The sequence below is a fragment of the Lathamus discolor genome, chromosome 3 (genome assembly GCF_037157495.1).
Source record: "Lathamus discolor isolate bLatDis1 chromosome 3, bLatDis1.hap1, whole genome shotgun sequence".
Classification (NCBI taxonomy): Eukaryota; Metazoa; Chordata; class Aves; order Psittaciformes; family Psittacidae; genus Lathamus; species Lathamus discolor.
In genome coordinates this window covers 65261259-65278805 of record NC_088886.1, presented here as the reverse complement: position 1 = coordinate 65278805, position 17547 = coordinate 65261259, and the positions used below count along the sequence as shown (strand labels likewise).

Below are 17547 nucleotides of genomic sequence, written 5' to 3'. Positions count from 1 at the left end.
TTCTATGTCCCTGTGTGGCTGTATTACAGTTCTGCCCATCAATAAAATGATAACAATGGCAGTGTTTTCCCAGTGCGGTGCTGCAGCCTCAATGTGTATGCAAGACGTACCAGCATGTGACTGAGCAGTAAACCTTGACACAAGAACAAAGCTCAGAGGAGAGAGGAAAGTGACCTGGCCAGGAGCCTCATGGAAAATAATGCAGGTGTTGGTTTTCCGCAGGTGTTGGTTTTCCACAGGTGTTGCAAAGAATGCTGACTTGATCTTAGCACAAAGAGGGCTGGAGGGTGGCCTTTATTTTAGGTAAACAGCCATGTCATTGGAGTGCATCTGCTGCAATGATAACACTCTATCCCTGAAATAATTCAAACAATATCAGTATCTTCCTGGTTTAGCCAGACAGGTGTGGGGAGTTTACACATGGCTCAGCACAACAGAGATTCTAAAAACTCCACGATTGCAGTATTACGATTGCAGCGTTTCTAACTCGCCCACATGTTGCTTTAGGTCCCATTTATTTCTTCTATTTTACACTCTCCCCTCTTTCTCTGATGTGGGAAACGGAGTGCTGCATCGCCTTAAAACACAGCACTGCACTGCCACTACTTGTGACGCGATAAAGTTACCGTCCGGTTCAGTAAGGGAAAATACATGACTCTTCAATTTGCTTGACATTTATTATTCCCTAGATACAGAGAATCACTGCTGTTCAAATACCAGGGAGTCACCGGTTACGGGGGAAACGGTAACGCAGAGACCAAATGGAGAAGGATGTTTCTCCCGAGTTACAACTTGGCATTAACGTGAATTGCCATGAATGGATCTTCAGCCTGGTTACTAATCTGGAAATTAGCCATTCCGTCCCCAGAAACATACACCTGACTCCCAGTGCATCGGTTGCCCTCCTTATCTCCAGAAATAACATCACAGTAGGTACCAGCAGGCAGCCCAGTTTGCAAACTGACGTTCATATCCCTGCGTGAAAAGAAGTGGAACCTCTTTATCCAGTGCTTCCCAAACAGGTAATTCAAACCGGGTATAGAGGCTTTCTGAACCTGATGCTACTCCCTCACTTTGAACATTTGGCAATGTAGAGGGTGAGCTTTCCGATCCTATCCCCGCTTTGCTCCCTGCGCTCCCATTTTGGCTCTCTAGACCAGGCATGCGAGCCAAGGATCTCTGGCGCAGGCTGGCGCGAGCGCCCTCATCAGGAGAAAAGGCCATTCCCCTTCCCATCAGCGTTGCTCGTCAGGGATGCTGTGCTCTTCTCTGAGGACACGGTCTTCTCCCACTGACTTACCAGTCATCGTTATTGAAAACGATGAAGCCTTTATTGCCGCGGCCAAAAGCCACTTGGTTGCTGCCGTTGTCCCACCAGTTGGAGAAAGGCTGACCGTCCACCACGTTACGGAAGACAACCATGTTCCTGAAAATGCAAGGGATTGCTGTCCCTGGGGCTGCGAGGGCTCTAAAGCCACGAGGAATTCGAAGCAAAAGCAACAGCTCTTACTTCTTTTCGTCTCCACAGCGACCTACCGGATTTGACGCCAGCGATGTTCACAAACCCAGTCATTGCCACAGGTAGTGTCTGCGTTGATCGTAACGGCCTTTGTTGATCCATCGGAGTTACTTGGTGGTCCAACCCAGTCATTGACGTCCTGTAGTTCAAAGGAGAAGGTTAAAACTTCTCACTGAAAAATTCAGAGAGCCTATCTGTAGACAAAAGCTAGGTGGGGCGTCCACCTGCTGGATCCCACGTGGGACAGAGAAATCACTAATCTGAACACGCCAGACCGCTTCTCTGGCCCTCTTCTGGTCCTCTTTCACCACGAAGCTCTGTTCAGCATGACGAGCTTACCTGTCCGTTTACAAAATATCTTGGCCAGCGAAAACTTGACATCACACGTGTGAACCCATAGGGATGAGCGAGCATGAAACCAACTGCCATTTTATAAAGCCTGTTGGTTGGACAAAGGGAGTCACGAGACATGGGACGAGAAACCGTGCCAGAAAACAGAGACGCAAACAAGCAGACGGAAGAAGCACCGCCCAGACAAGAGCCGTCCTTTACCTGGCGTCCCAGAAGGTCAGAATGGAAGCCCCACCGGCCCCGTGCCCCCGCTGGTTGTCGTGATTATCCACAAAGACCAGGGCTCTGTCGGAAGGCACAAAGCCCCAGCCTTCTCCCCAGTTCCTGGCCAAAAACACAGAGACTTGAACTTACCCTGGCCACCGCTGTACCCAGGCTACCCCAGTGCGTAAGTCGCAACATCTTCATCCTTACTTTAAGTAAGACATCTTTTCTCCATTCCACTTGCGGATCACCGTCCCCAGTTTGGCACCGTATTTGAATTCCGTCACTCGGCCGTTTCCAAAGTACTCACTGCCTGTGATCGGCTCTCCACCCAAGTCAATTACCTGGTACACAGAGGAGAAACTGTGCCCCTGTTCTTGTCTCACAGAGACAAAAAAGGCAGTGTACAGGCCGCAGCATTAGCTCTTGCCTTACACTTGGAGAGAAAAGATTCAAGTATGTTTATTTCTCCTGTGCAGGTCAGCTCAGAGTTGGCAGAATACACGGTGAACACGTGTGAGAGAACACGACTAAAGAAAGAAGAGGTGAAGCTCAAGGGCAAGAAGATGTGGAGGCATTTTTAGAGAAGTACTTAGGGCTGCAGGGCTGCTCCCAAGAAAAGCCTAGCTCTCTCTACAGCAAAGGCCTCCGAAGGAGGGAGGTACAAGAGGTACTAAAGACAAAGGCAAACCATTGAGGAGAAAAGATGGAGATTACCTCCTGGTAAATGAAAGGTCTTGTTCCTGCAGAAAACCATCGAGTATTTAGATCTTTCAGCTTGTCCAGAAATGCTTTAATGTCCCCAGGCCACATATGCTTGGCAGCATCAATTCGGAAGCCTGCTACGCCAATATCAATGAGATGGTTCATGTACTGAGCAACTTCTGAGCGGACATAGTCCTTCTCCAGGGCCAGATCAAGAAGGCTAGACAAGCGACAGTCCCGGACCTGAAAAGTAAAGGGAAAAAAACCCCAGAAGAGTTAGGAGGTGCCACTCTGTCAGCTTGTAACACCTTCCAGTGAAATGCTTACATCTTTAGAGCCATGAAATCAATTCTGTTTGTTTGTATCTCTCCTTTACCATATGACCTCATGCTTGACATATAAAGCTGTGCAAAGAAGAAGGAAGGGGGACGCTGGGAGAGAGGAGGGTTTGTGATGTAGCCCCACTGTCCTGGAGATGGCTGAACAACTGCCTACGGTCGGCAAGTGCTGACTGAATTCATCGTTCCGCTTTGCTTGCGTGTGTGGCTTTTGCCTTCCCTGTTCAGCTTGTCTTTATCTCAACCCCGAAGGAGGAGCAGCAACCTTGAGAAAAGAACTGCCACACGCGTCACCAACCAAAACGAGTCAGTCGCTCAGCCAAGGGCCCAGTTTGCGCTGCTGTCAGGTTTCCATGGGGGCTCCAGATCAATATCAGCTGAGTTTACGAGCTGTAAGAAAGAGCCCACCGGCTGAGCTGAGCACACTGGGCCCACTGCAGGAGCCAGGTCCTGCACGTGCCTACGGGCAACATGTGCGGAGGGTTCTTGATTTCTCAGTACTTGGAACGTTTGGCACGAGAAGTGCCTTTCTTGACCCCATGCTCACTACTTCATTCAGTTGTCAGGTGACCAAGCACAGCTTCGGTGAGAAACCAATGCCTTTCTTTGGCCTCCCTGTAATGTTTACACAGCAGGGTTTAAGAAAAGGAGAACAAAACAAAACACAAAACCCAACAAGCAGACAAATTAGAAAAGCAAGAAAAGAAAAAGCTTTCCAACTTTTGTCCGAGAAAGTTACCTGATATTTATCACTATAACTTTCAATTTCTCCACTTCGAGTTTTACATTTGCCATCATTGAAATCCCAGGCAGAGTACGGCACAGCTGGAAATTCTCTGTTGCCGGCATTAAAGTAGCTTCCGCAGGTAGAATGAGTGCCTGAGCCACCCCCGGAGCCACACATGTGGTTGACGACAGCATCCACATAAATGCGCACCTGGAAAAGCAACAAGTGCATTTCAGTATGGTTTGCAGAGATGGGGAAGGGAGAGACAGAGCTCCACCACATCACCATTCACTTGTACTTGCTGGTCCCCTACAGTTCGTTCTCAGTTGATGCCTCCTTTGAGGAGAGAAGCACTAAATTCCCTCAGCTGATACGGCACTCCTTGCCGTACCAGATACAGACTGTCAGTGCACTTACTCCAACGTTGTTGCATCTGGTCACCATGTCTCTGAACTCGTCTTCATTTCCTGACCGAGTGCAGAGCTTGTAGCTGATGGGCTGGTATCTTTCCCACCAGGGTCTGTTTGGGTTAGTAATGACAATGTTTTCATTTGGAGGTGAAACCTGCGGAGGAAATGGTGCGCTTTGAGGGGAAATCCACTGGGTTTATTTCAAGGTTTTAAGGGTCACACCTGCACTCGGCACCTCCGCCCCTCAGGGGCAGGCTCGCGCCTAACCCAGTCTCTCTCACCCACAGCGTGAGCTCAGCTCTGCGAGGTGTCTCTCTTGCAGGCTGGCAAGAAAGAAGTTTGCTTTCGTTCCTGTGGGCTGCCCGGGTCCAGCGTGGGCCTGCTTCCATGGACACGCACATGGCAGGGCTGAAGACACAGGAATTCTTTTCACTGCAGTAGTGACTACTTAGGAAAGCCAAACCTCAATTCTTATGCGCATCCCTTGGAAGAAGGCAAAGAGGAAAACCGAGCTTTTCGGCGGAAGCCCTTCAGAAGAAAGCGTGCCCCTTTCTAACTGATGTGCTAGAGAAACAAGATCAGGCACTGGCCCTGCAGGCTGTGGGGTTACTGCTTCCGTCCTCCCCTTCCCAACCCCAAAGTGACTTGGGGCTGGCTGGCTCTAATTCAGGCATTCTGATTTATTAATCGAATGCTACGCTGCCGTTTCCCGACCTACTCACAGGAAACAGCTTACCTGAACTCCTCCGAATCCATAAGGAGCTAAATAGCGCTCACACTCAAGAGCAATATCGGCCCAGCGCCATTCAAAGAGATGTACGATAGACGTCCTCCCGGCCTGAGTGTTGGGGTTGTACTGCCCCCAGCAGAACCCTAGAGCTGCGAGCAGGAGGAGGACTCGCATGATGCCTTCAGTGTGGGGCTGCGGTCTCTCTGCTGGCAATTTATACTCCTGCAAGATGACACGGTTCCTACCGCAGCTGTCAAAATTCACACAGAGCAGATGCTATCAGTTATTATTTGGCTAGCTGGCTCGATACCCTTCTTCCGTTTTGTTTCTTCCTGGATTGCCCAACAGCTGAAGATAAAACACCTTTTCACAATGACTGTACTTTATCGTAAACCCAAATTCAGAATCGTACTCTTTCCAATCGTGCAAGCATGGATATCCAAGGGATTCCAAGAAGTAACGCACAGACCCTCAAGGGGGGCTCTGCAAGGAAACAGGAAAGGAAGGCGATAAAAAGACACCTGGAACTTTAACAGTGCTAGCAGAAGGAATGACTTTGCCAGCATTCGCAGGTGTCCAGGGCTCAGGATTAGTCCGAGCTCAAACCAGGCTACCTCTCGAGTCACTAACAGAAGTATCGCACAATACGTCGCAGGGCTGGGGGGGGGGGCGGGGGGAGGGCTGCACCGGGTGAGCCACACTGGTAACCACAAACTGACCTTTTTTCATGTCTGACGGTTTTCTGGCATCGCTGCCCAGTCTCTGCTGGTTTTCTTCCCTCAGTTGCACAGAGCAAATGTTGTTCTACACGATTAAACGTGATTGGAGCTGCACGTGGTTCCCTCTCCAACAGAGACTCTGCGTAACGCTGACCAGCAGTTTCAGTGACCAGTGGTTCACCTGAGTCAAGGAAGGAAACCCAAAGTCAGCTCTAAAGGGATTATTCTCTCTACTCGCAGCAAGGATATAACAACACTCTGAGAGAACATGGAGAGCAGGGAGACCCTGACATTCAAGGAATATCTGTGAGGAAACCAAAGAATCTGCCAAACGGCACACCCACTGCAAGATAAAAGAAACCTCAGTGCACTTTATAGCTCAACTGTCACAGGCATGCTCTTTCTGAAAGTAGCCACGCCACTGAACATGTCACATGCCTTCTTCTCCTTGCCAGAATCGGTCTTCAAGGACAAAAAGCAGAAGCGGGGCCCATTTGCCCACCTGTTCGTTTACATGTCACGGGCCTTATGAAAGGTTTCTTTTTCCACTACAACTATGACAGACTAAATTACTGCAAACGACCTTGCCTACTCGCTGACAGCAAGGAACCTGTAAGATGATTACACATCTTGCGATTACCGGTCAAGTGAGCACAGACCCCTCCCCACCATTCCTCAGTACTAACAAGAGCAACCAAAAACGTGCACCCAGTTAATTTCTACATCGCTGGTCCCGGTGTGCTTCCACTGATGTCATGGCATATCGCTGCCTGACATTGTGTTTCCAGTGACCTGCGTTTGCTCCCGAAACACGATGTTATCAGCCAAAAAAGAGGAAGGACCGGTCCTTGACAGCCGGACGCAACGGGTAGAAAATGATTTCAGGGGTGTTCCAACACAAGGCAGATGGGAACCCAGCCCTCTGCCGCCCCCGTTTGAAAACTGTGTGGTTTAATCCATTTCATCTCCCCATAGAGTTGGAAACCTGGTGGCAGCGGACCCCCGGAGGATGTGGGTTCCAGGCTTCAAAATGAGACCTCCTCATGAGCAGGCTTTGACACTGCAAATGTCAAACTTGACTTTACTTACTAACTTGAGTAAAACTGCTTTCAAGCGGGCCTGTTCTTCTATGTCCCTATGTGGCCGTATTACAGCTCTGCCCATCGCTACCATGCTAACAATGGCAGCGGTTTCCCAGTGCGGTGCTGCAGCGTCAATGTGTACGCAAGACGTACCAGCATGTGACTGAGCAGTAAACCCTGACACAAGAACAAAGCTCAGAGGAGAGAGGAAAGTGACCTGGCCAGGAGCCTCGTGGAAAATAATGCAGGTGCTGGTTGTCCACAGGTGTTGCAAAGAATGCTGACTTATCTTAGCACAAAGAGGGCTGGAGGGTGGCCTTTATTTTAGGTAAACAGCCATGTCATTGGAGTGCATCTGCTGCAATGATAACACTCTATCCCTGAAATAATTCAAACAATATCAGTGTCTTCCTGGTTTAGCCAGACAGGTGTGGGGAGTTTACACATGGCTCAGCACAACAGAGATTCTAAAAACTAAAGAGCTAACAGAAGATTTTTCCAAAGATGGCAATGGGCTCTAGCTGGCTTCAACCCACGTACTTCTTTCCAGTGACAGGAGATGCCCGGCATCCTGACAGCGAGGGTATTATAGACTCCACTAACGGAGATCACGCCGATACTGTGGTCGAACCGTATATCGCAATTGTTCTGTTTTGCCAGGTGTCACGTTTGTATTACGATTGCAGTATATTTTGTATCACACGGCTGAGTCAGAAAAAGGATCTAGCATCAGTTTTCTTCAACTAAGCAGACTGGATATTAAACGTTACGCCCTGCATGTGTGGAATAGCTAAAAGAAGCTGGTCTGAGAGCATTCGACTCTGACCCAGTCAGACCAATCCCTATGTTATCGTCCACCCTGCTGCTGTTCAGCTTCACCAAGTGAATAAGCAATACTGCTGTGTTGTATCATGATGATGGCTTGAAGGGTACGTAAAGGCAGTTAAGCGCACCTGCGTCTTAAGCGCACCATCCAAGCATCCCCAGACGGATTATTAGAAAGGAATCCGTACAAGACTAAGGTAGATGGCAGTCTTAAGGCTGCTCACAGAGAGATCTTAGACTTCACTTATCATCTTCACAAAACAAGAACGTCTACATTGACTGCTGCTCTCCAGACAGGTGAGTATCTTAATACGCTCCAAGGCTGAGATTGCCCTCCTCTCAGGAAGGAAACAGTGCTCAGATTTCAGTGGTTATCTGCCACAGCAAGACCCCTGGCAACCCCAGGAAGGGTAGCAAACAGTGGTCTCAGAGAAGCACAGACACAGCTATTACCGGAAAAGATAAAGCTGTCCTAGCTGAAAGACCTAGAAAGTCATGCCACAGGGGAGACACAGTCATCACCTTGATGGGCAGTTTTCAGCTGCCAAGATACTGCCACTGTCACGCCGCTACATGAGATGTCACGCTTTTAGACCAGCTTTCCTGAAGAATGGCTTCAGGGATGTTGTAGCACAAAGTAGATGTGGATCCATCCCTTTGCCAGCCCCGTTTGCATGACGAAGAGAGGAGCCTGTCTGCTTCCAAAGAGCAGAAGGGCTCCCTGCCCTGACCCTGGTGGCAAGCGACAGGTTTGCAAATAGCTCTTACCATCCTGCCACACGGCTCTCCCACTCTTTGACACCGCTCCAGGGAGCAGCCCCAGGGGCTGTGTTTTGCCTGCAGGTCCCCTGCCCTCAGCAAGGCGGTGCTGGCCACAGCGAGCAACGGAGACAGGCGGAAGGTCTGGCCTCTGGGACAGGCACACTACCTGGCCCCTTCCTCCCACACCATCGCTGCCTTGCCAGGCACCCGGAGCCCTTGGGCACGCTGAGAGCCATTATCCACCCTCCAGCAGCTGCACGCTCTCCCTCTCCCACCACAAAAGGCAGGCCTGTCCCTAGGAGTACACCTTGACCACAAAAAGAAGACGTCCGGGCGTTCCTCTGACAGTGGCCCCTCAGGACTGCGTTGCAATGAGTATTGTAGCCAAGCAGACATTCTGACTTAAAGCAGACTCACACTGACCTCGGCATTTCCTCACGGCTGACAATGAAGTCGGGAAAGCCGCCAAGTCTGTGCTCCTTCTGCGTAGTGCTCAGAGATGTTACTGGATAGGCAAGCCAAGCCCTCCACAGAGACAAGCATATGCTGGCGTTGACGCCACTGTCCAGAGCTCTAACCGATGCTTGAGTAAACGGCGCCCTTCTCAGGCACCTTTGGAACGGCCACAGTGAACATTTGTTCCCAGCAGGACACTGCGGCTAACCAGGTAAGGTCTGTGCTTTAGATCTGTACAGGCAGAGGCGGACTGTGAACCAGGCAGCCCGCTGGCTTGACTGGTGTCATGGGCTGGAATAACTGAATTGGCATGGCCCAGCTTCCTCTGCTGATGCAGAGCCCGGGCTTTGCTTTGCCGCAAGGAACAGATCCAACTCTCCTGGGTGCCTACGCACTACTGGCAGCTGACTGCCCACAGCGTGGCTCATCTGGGATGTAGATGTGTCAGTACGTATCGGCCCTAGAAGTAACACGTTTCTAACTCGCCCACGTGTTGCTTTGGGTCCCATTTATTTCTTGTATTTTACGCTCTCCCCTCTTTCTCTGATGTGGGAAACGGAGTGCTGCATTGCCTTAAAACACAGCACTGCACTGCCACTACTTGTGACGCGATAAAGTTACCGTCCGGTTCAGTAAGGGAAAATACACGACTCTTCAATTTGCTTGACATTTATTAATCACTAGATACAGAGAATCACTGCTGTTCAAATACCAGGGAGTCACCGGTTACGGGGGAAACGGTAATGCAGAGACCAAACGGAGAAGGATGTTTCTCCCGAGTTACAACTTGGCATTAACGTGAATTGCCATGAATGGATCTTCAGCCTGGTTACTAATCTGGAAATTAGCCATTCCGTCCCCAGAAACATACACCTGACTCCCAGTGCATCGGTTGCCCTCCTTATCTCCAGAAATAACATCACAGTAGGTACCAGCAGGCAGCCCAGTTTGCAAACTGACGTTCATATCCCTGCGTGAAAAGAAGTGGAACCTCTTTATCCAGTGCTTCCCAAACAGGTAATTCAAACCGGGTATAGAGGCTTTCTGAACCTGATGCTACTCCCTCACTTTGAACATTTGGCAATGTAGAGGGTGAGCTTTCCGATCCTATCCCCGCTTTGCTCCCTGCGCTCCCATTTTGGCTCTCTAGACCAGGCATGCGAGCCAAGGATCTCTGGCGCAGGCTGGCGCGAGCGCCCTCATCAGGAGAAAAGGCCATTCCCCTTCCCATCAGCGTTGCTCGTCAGGGATGCTGTGCTCTTCTCTGAGGACACGGTCTTCTCCCACTGACTTACCAGTCATCGTTATTGAAAACGATGAAGCCTTTATTGCCGCGGCCAAAAGCTACTTGGTTGCTGCCGTTGTCCCACCAGTTGGAGAAAGGCTGACCGTCCACCACGTTACGGAAGACAACCATGTTCCTGAAAATGCAAGGGATTGCTGTCCCTGGGGCTGCGAGGGCTCTAAAGCCACGAGGAATTCGAAGCAAAAGCAACAACTCTTACTTCTTTTCGTCTCCACAGCGACCTACCGGATTTGATGCCAGCGATGTTCACAAACCCAGTCATTGCCACAGGTAGTGTCTGCGTTGATCGTAACGGCCTTTGTTGATCCATCGGAGTTACTTGGTGGTCCAACCCAGTCATTGACGTCCTGTAGTTCAAAGGAGAAGGTTAAAACTTCTCACTGAAAAATTCAGAGAGCCTATCTGTAGACAAAAGCTAGGTGGGGCGTCCACCTGCTAGATCCCACGTGGGACAGAGAAATCACTTCACTAATCTGAACACGCCAGACCGCTTCTCTGGCCCTCTTCTGGTCCTCTTTCACCACGAAGCTCTGTTCAGCATGACGAGCTTACCTGTCCGTTTACAAAATGTCTTGGCCAGCGAAAACTTGACATCACACGTGTGAACCCATACGGATGAGCGAGCATGAAACCAACTGCCATTTTATAAAGCCTGTTGGTTGGACAAAGAGAGTCACGAGACATGGGACGAGAAACCGTGCCAGAAAACAGAGACGCAAACAAGCAGACGGAAGAAGCACCGCCCAGACAAGAGCCGTCCTTTACCTGGCGTCCCAGAAGGTCAGAATGGAAGCCCCACCGGCCCCGTGCCCCCGCTGGTTGTCGTGATTATCCACAAAGACCAGGGCTCTGTCGGAAGGCACAAAGCCCCAGCCTTCTCCCCAGTTCCTGGCCAAAAACACAGAGACTTGAACTTACCCTGGCCACCGCTGTACCCAGGCTACCCCAGTGCGTAAGTCGCAACATCTTCATCCTTACTTTAAGTAAGACATCTTTTCTCCATTCCACTTGCGGATCACCGTCCCCAGTCTGGCACCGTATTTGAATTCCGTCACTCGGCCGTTTCCAAAGTACTCACTGCCTGTGATCGGCTCTCCACCCAAGTCAATTACCTGGTACACAGAGGAGAAACTGTGCCCCTGTTCTTGTCTCACAGAGACAAAAAAGGCAGTGTACAGGCCGCAGCATTAGCTCTTGCCTTACACTTGGAGAGAAAAGATTCAAGTATGTTTATTTCTCCTGTGCAGGTCAGCTCAGAGTTGGCAGAATACACGGTGAACACGTGTGAGAGAACACGACTAAAGAAAGAAGAGGTGAAGCTCAAGGGCAAGAAGATGTGGAGGCATTTTTAGAGAAGTACTTAGGGCTGCAGGGCTGCTCCCAAGAAAAGCCTAGCTCTCTCTACAGCAAAGGCCTCCGAAGGAGGGAGGTACAAGAGGTACTAAAGACAAAGGCAAACCATTGAGGAGAAAAGATGGAGATTACCTCCTGGTAAATGAAAGGTCTTGTTCCTGCAGAAAACCATCGAGTATTTAGATCTTTCAGCTTGTCCAGAAATGCTTTAATGTCCTCAGGCCACATATGCTTGGCAGCATCAATTCGGAAGCCTGCTACGCCAATATCAATGAGATGGTTCATGTACTGAGCAACTTCTGAGCGGACATAGTCCTTCTCCAGGGCCAGATCAAGAAGGCCAGACAAGCGACAGTCCCGGATCTGGAAAATGAAGGGAAAAAAAACCCCAGAAGAGTTAGGAGGTGCCACTCTGTCAGCTTGTAACACCTTCCAGTGACATGCTTACACCTTTAGAGCCATGAAATCAATTCTGTTTGTTTGCCATATGACCTCATGCTCGGCATAATAAAGCTGTGGGAAGAAGAAGGAAGGGGGGACGCTGGGAGAGAGGAGGGTTTGTGATGTAGCCCCACTGTCCTGGAGATGGCTGAACAACTGCCTACGGTCGGCAAGTGCTGACTGAATTCATCGTTCCGCTTTGCTTGCGTGTGTGGCTTTTGCCTTCCCTGTTCAGCTTGTCTTTATCTCAACCCCGAAGGAGGAGCGGCAACCTTGCGAAAAGAACTGCCACACGCGTCACCAACCAAAACGAGTCAGTCGCTCAGCCAAGGGCCCAGTTTGCGCTGCTGTCAGGTTTCCATGGGGGCTCCTGATCAATATCAGCTGAGTTTACGAGCTGTAAGAAAGAGCTCACTGGCTGAGCTGAGCACACTGGGCCCACTGCAGGAGCCAGGTCCTGCATGTGCCTACGGGCAACATGTGCGGAGGGTTCTTGATTTCTCAGTACTTGGAACGTTTGGCACGAGAAGTGCCTTTCTTGACCCCATGCTCACTACTTCATTCAGTTGTCAGGTGACCAAGCACAGCTTCGGTGAGAAACCAATGCCTTTCTTTGGCCTCCCTGTAATGTTTACACAGCAGGGTTTAAGAAAAGGAGAACAAAACAAAACACAAAACCCAACAAGCAGACAAATTAGAAAAGCAAGAAAAGAAAAAGCTTTCCAACTTTTGTCCGAGAAAGTTACCTGATATTTATCACTATAACTTTCAATTTCTCCACTTCGAGTTTTACATTTGCCATCATTGAAATCCCAGGCAGAGTACGGCACAGCTGGAAATTCTCTGTTGCCGGCATTAAAGTAGCTTCCGCAGGTAGAATGAGTGCCTGAGCCACCCCCGGAGCCACACATGTGGTTGACGACAGCATCCACATAAATGCGCACCTGGAAAAGCAACAAGTGCATTTCAGTATGGTTTGCAGAGATGGGGAAGGGAGAGACAGAGCTCCATCACATCACCATTCACTCGAATTTGCTGGTCCCCTACAGTTCGTTCTCAGTTGATGCCTCCTTTGAGGAGAGAAGCACTAAATTCCCTCAGCTGATACGGCACTCCTTGCCGTACCAGATACAGATTGTCAGTGCACTTACTCCAACGTTGTTGCATCTGGTCACCATGTCTCTGAACTCGTCTTCATTTCCTGACCGAGTGCAGAGCTTGTAGCTGATGGGCTGGTATCTTTCCCACCAGGGTCTGTTTGGGTTAGTAACGACAATGTTTTCATTTGGAGGTGAAACCTGCGGAGGAAATGGTGCGCTTTGAGAGGAAATCCACTGGGTTTATTTCAAGGTTTTAAGGGTCACACCTGCACTCGGCACCTCCGCCCCTCAGGGGCAGGCTCGCGCCTAACCCAGTCTCTCTCACCCACAGCGTGAGCTCAGCTCTGCGAGGTGTCTCTCTTGCAGGCTGGCAAGAAAGAAGTTTGCTTTCGTTCCTGTGGGCTGCCCGGGTCCAGCGTGGGCCTGCTTCCATGGACACGCACATGGCAGGGCTGAAGACACAGGAATTCTTTTCACTGCAATAGTGACTACTTAGGAAAGCCAAACCTCAATTCTTATGCGCATCCCTTGGAAGAAGGCAAAGAGGAAAACCGAGCTTTTCGGCGGAAGCCCTTCAGAAGAAAGCGTGCCCCTTTCTAACTGATGTGCTAGAGAAACAAGATCAGGCACTGGCCCTGCAGGCTGTGGGGTTACTGCTTCCGTCCTCCCCTTCCCACCCCCAAAGTGACTTGGGGCTGGCTGGCTCTAATTCAGGCATTCTGATTTATTAATCGAATGCTACGCTGCCGTTTCCCGACCTACTCACAGGAAACAGCTTACCTGAACTCCTCCGAATCCATAAGGAGCTAAATAGCGCTCACACTCAAGAGCAATATCGGCCCAGCGCCATTCAAAGAGATGTACGATAGACGTCCTCCCGGCCTGAGTGTTGGGGTTGTACTGCCCCCAGCAGAACCCTAGAGCTGCGAGCAGGAGGAGGACTCGCATGATGCCTTCAGTGTGGGGCTGCGGTCTCTCTGCTGGCAATTTATACTCCTGCAAGATGACACGGTTCCTACCGCAGCTGTCAAAATTCACACAGAGCAGATGCTATCAGTTATTATTTGGCTAGCTGGCTCGATACCCTTCTTCCGTTTTGTTTCTTCCTGGATTGCCCAACAGCTGAAGATAAAACACCTTTTCACAATGATTGTACTTTATCGTAAACCCAAATTCAGAATCGTACTCTTTCCAATCGTGCAAGCATGGATATCCAAGGGATTCCAAGAAGTAACGCACAGACCCTCAAGGGGGGCTCTGCAAGGAAACAGGAAAGGAAGGCGATAAAAAGACACCTGGAACTTTAACAGTGCTAGCAGAAGGAATGACTTTGCCAGCATTCGCAGGTGTCCAGGGCTCAGGATTAGTCCGAGCTCAAACCAGGCTACCTCTCGAGTCACTAACAGAAGTATCGCACAATACGTCGCAGGGCTGGGGGGGGGGGCGGGGGGAGGGCTGCACCGGGTGAGCCACACTGGTAACCACAAACTGACCTTTTTTCATGTCTGACGGTTTTCTGGCATCGCTGCCCAGTCTCTGCTGGTTTTCTTCCCTCAGTTGCACAGAGCAAATGTTGTTCTACACGATTAAACGTGATTGGAGCTGCACGTGGTTCCCTCTCCAACAGAGACTCTGCGTAACGCTGACCAGCAGTTTCAGTGACCAGTGGTTCACCTGAGTCAAGGAAGGAAACCCAAAGTCAGCTCTAAAGGGATTATTCTCTCTACTCGCAGCAAGGATATAACAACACTCTGAGAGAACATGGAGAGCAGGGAGACCCTGACATTCAAGGAATATCTGTGAGGAAACCAAAGAATCTGCCAAACGGCACACCCACTGCAAGATAAAAGAAACCTCAGTGCACTTTATAGCTCAACTGTCACAGGCATGCTCTTTCTGAAAGTAGCCACGCCACTGAACATGTCACATGCCTTCTTCTCCTTGCCAGAATCGGTCTTCAAGGACAAAAAGCAGAAGCGGGGCCCATTTGCCCACCTGTTCGTTTACATGTCACGGGCCTTATGAAAGGTTTCTTTTTCCACTACAACTATGACAGACTAAATTATTGCAAACGACCTTGCCTACTCGCTGACAGCAAGGAACCTGTAAGATGATTACACATCTTGCGATTACCGGTCAAGTGAGCACAGACCCCTCCCCACCATTCCTCAGTACTAACAAGAGCAACCAAAAACGTGCACCCAGTTAATTTCTACATCGCTGGTCCCGGTGTGCTTCCACTGATGTCATGGCATATCGCTGCCTGACATTGTGTTTCCAGTGACCTGCGTTTGCTCCCGAAACACGATGTTATCAGCCAAAAAAGAGGAAGGACCGGTCCTTGACAGCCGGACGCAACGGGTAGAAAATGATTTCAGGGGTGTTCCAACACAAGGCAGATGGGAACCCAGCCCTCTGCCGCCCCCGTTTGAAAACTGTGTGGTTTAATCCATTTCATCTCCCCATAGAGTTGGAAACCTGGTGGCAGCGGACCCCCGGAGGATGTGGGTTCCAGGCTTCAAAATGAGACCTCCTCATGAGCAGGCTTTGACACTGCAAATGTCAAACTTGACTTTACTTACTAACTTGAGTAAAACTGCTTTCAAGCGGGCCTGTTCTTCTATGTCCCTATGTGGCCGTATTACAGCTCTGCCCATCGCTACCATGCTAACAATGGCAGCGGTTTCCCAGTGCGGTGCTGCAGCGTCAATGTGTACGCAAGACGTACCAGCATGTGACTGAGCAGTAAACCCTGACACAAGAACAAAGCTCAGAGGAGAGAGGAAAGTGACCTGGCCAGGAGCCTCGTGGAAAATAATGCAGGTGCTGGTTGTCCACAGGTGTTGCAAAGAATGCTGACTTATCTTAGCACAAAGAGGGCTGGAGGGTGGCCTTTATTTTAGGTAAACAGCCATGTCATTGGAGTGCATCTGCTGCAATGATAACACTCTATCCCTGAAATAATTCAAACAATATCAGTGTCTTCCTGGTTTAGCCAGACAGGTGTGGGGAGTTTACACATGGCTCAGCACAACAGAGATTCTAAAAACTAAAGAGCTAACAGAAGATTTTTCCAAAGATGGCAATGGGCTCTAGCTGGCTTCAACCCACGTACTTCTTTCCAGTGACAGGAGATGCCCGGCATCCTGACAGCGAGGGTATTATAGACTCCACTAACGGAGATCACGCCGATACTGTGGTCGAACCGTATATCGCAATTGTTCTGTTTTGCCAGGTGTCACGTTTGTATTACGATTGCAGTATATTTTGTATCACACGGCTGAGTCAGAAAAAGGATCTAGCATCAGTTTTCTTCAACTAAGCAGACTGGATATTAAACGTTACGCCCTGCATGTGTGGAATAGCTAAAAGAAGCTGGTCTGAGAGCATTCGACTCTGACCCAGTCAGACCAATCCCTATGTTATCGTCCACCCTGCTGCTGTTCAGCTTCACCAAGTGAATAAGCAATACTGCTGTGTTGTATCATGATGATGGCTTGAAGGGTACGTAAAGGCAGTTAGGCGCACCTGCGTCTTAAGCGCACCATCCAAGCATCCCCAGACGGATTATTAGAAAGGAATCCGTACAAGACTAAGGTAGATGGCAGTCTTAAGGCTGCTCACAGAGAGATCTTAGACTTCACTTATCATCTTCACAAAACAAGAACGTCTACATTGACTGCTGCTCTCCAGACAGGTGAGTATCTTAATACGCTCCAAGGCTGAGATTGCCCTCCTCTCAGGAAAGAAACAGTGCTCAGATTTCAGTGGTTATCTGCCACAGCAAGACCCCTGGCAACCCCAGGAAGGGTAGCAAACAGTGGTCTCAGAGAAGCACAGACACAGCTATTACCGGAAAAGATAAAGCTGTCCTAGCTGAAAGACCTAGAAAGTCATGCCACAGGGGAGACACAGTCATCACCTTGATGGTCAGTTTTCAGCTGCCAAGATACTGCCACTGTCACGCCGCTACATGAGATGTCACGCTTTTAGACCAGCTTTCCTGAAGAATGGCTTCAGGGATGTTGTAGCACAAAGTAGATGTGGATCCATCCCTTTGCCAGCCCCATTTGCATGACAAAGAGAGGAGCCTGTCTGCTTCCAAAGAGCAGAAGGGCTCCCTGCCCTGACCCTGGTGGCAAGCGACAGGTTTGCAAATAGCTCTTACCATCCTGCCACACGGCTCTCCCACTCTTTGACACCGCTCCAGGGAGCAGCCCCAGGGGCTGTGTTTTGCCTGCAGGTCCCCTGCCCTCAGCAAGGCGGTGCTGGCCACAGCGAGCAACGGAGACAGGCGGAAGGTCTGGCCTCTGGGACAGGCACACTACCTGGCCCCTTCCTCCCACACCATCGCTGCCTTGCCAGGCACCCGGAGCCCTTGGGCACGCTGAGAGCCATTATCCACCCTCCAGCAGCTGCACGCTCTCCCTCTCCCACCACAAAAGGCAGGCCTGTCCCTAGGAGTACACCTTGACCACAAAAAGAAGACGTCCGGGCGTTCCTCTGACAGTGGCCCCTC

The 17547-nt window shown here is 50.1% G+C and overlaps 2 protein-coding genes across 3 annotated transcripts; both read right to left on the bottom strand.

Annotated features, from left to right (window-relative positions):
* Nucleotides 1-769: 769 nt before the first annotated feature.
* Nucleotides 770-5882, bottom strand: LOC136011028 (pancreatic alpha-amylase). The gene is made up of 11 exons (XM_065672714.1): nt 5704-5882; nt 4991-5234; nt 4262-4408; nt 3857-4054; nt 2792-3022; nt 2285-2418; nt 2072-2194; nt 1859-1958; nt 1537-1658; nt 1301-1426; nt 770-975 (listed from the first exon to the last, which is right to left on the bottom strand). The coding sequence occupies exons 2-11, from the start codon at nt 5156-5158 to the stop codon at nt 786-788; spliced, it is 1539 nt and encodes a 512-aa protein (XP_065528786.1). The 5' UTR covers nt 5159-5234; nt 5704-5882; the 3' UTR covers nt 770-785.
* Nucleotides 5883-9481: 3599 nt separating this feature from the next.
* Nucleotides 9482-14700, bottom strand: LOC136009618 (pancreatic alpha-amylase-like). 2 transcript variants are annotated; one of them, XM_065669608.1, is made up of 11 exons: nt 14522-14700; nt 13809-14052; nt 13080-13226; nt 12675-12872; nt 11620-11850; nt 11113-11246; nt 10900-11022; nt 10687-10786; nt 10360-10481; nt 10124-10249; nt 9482-9798 (listed from the first exon to the last, which is right to left on the bottom strand). In XM_065669608.1, the coding sequence occupies exons 2-11, from the start codon at nt 13974-13976 to the stop codon at nt 9609-9611; spliced, it is 1539 nt and encodes a 512-aa protein (XP_065525680.1). In that variant the 5' UTR covers nt 13977-14052; nt 14522-14700; the 3' UTR covers nt 9482-9608. The 2 variants fall into 2 exon arrangements, with proteins under 2 accessions (XP_065525680.1, XP_065525682.1); XM_065669610.1 differs by lacking the exons at nt 13809-14052; nt 14522-14700 and adding an exon at nt 13354-13494.
* Nucleotides 14701-17547: the final 2847 nt, after the last annotated feature.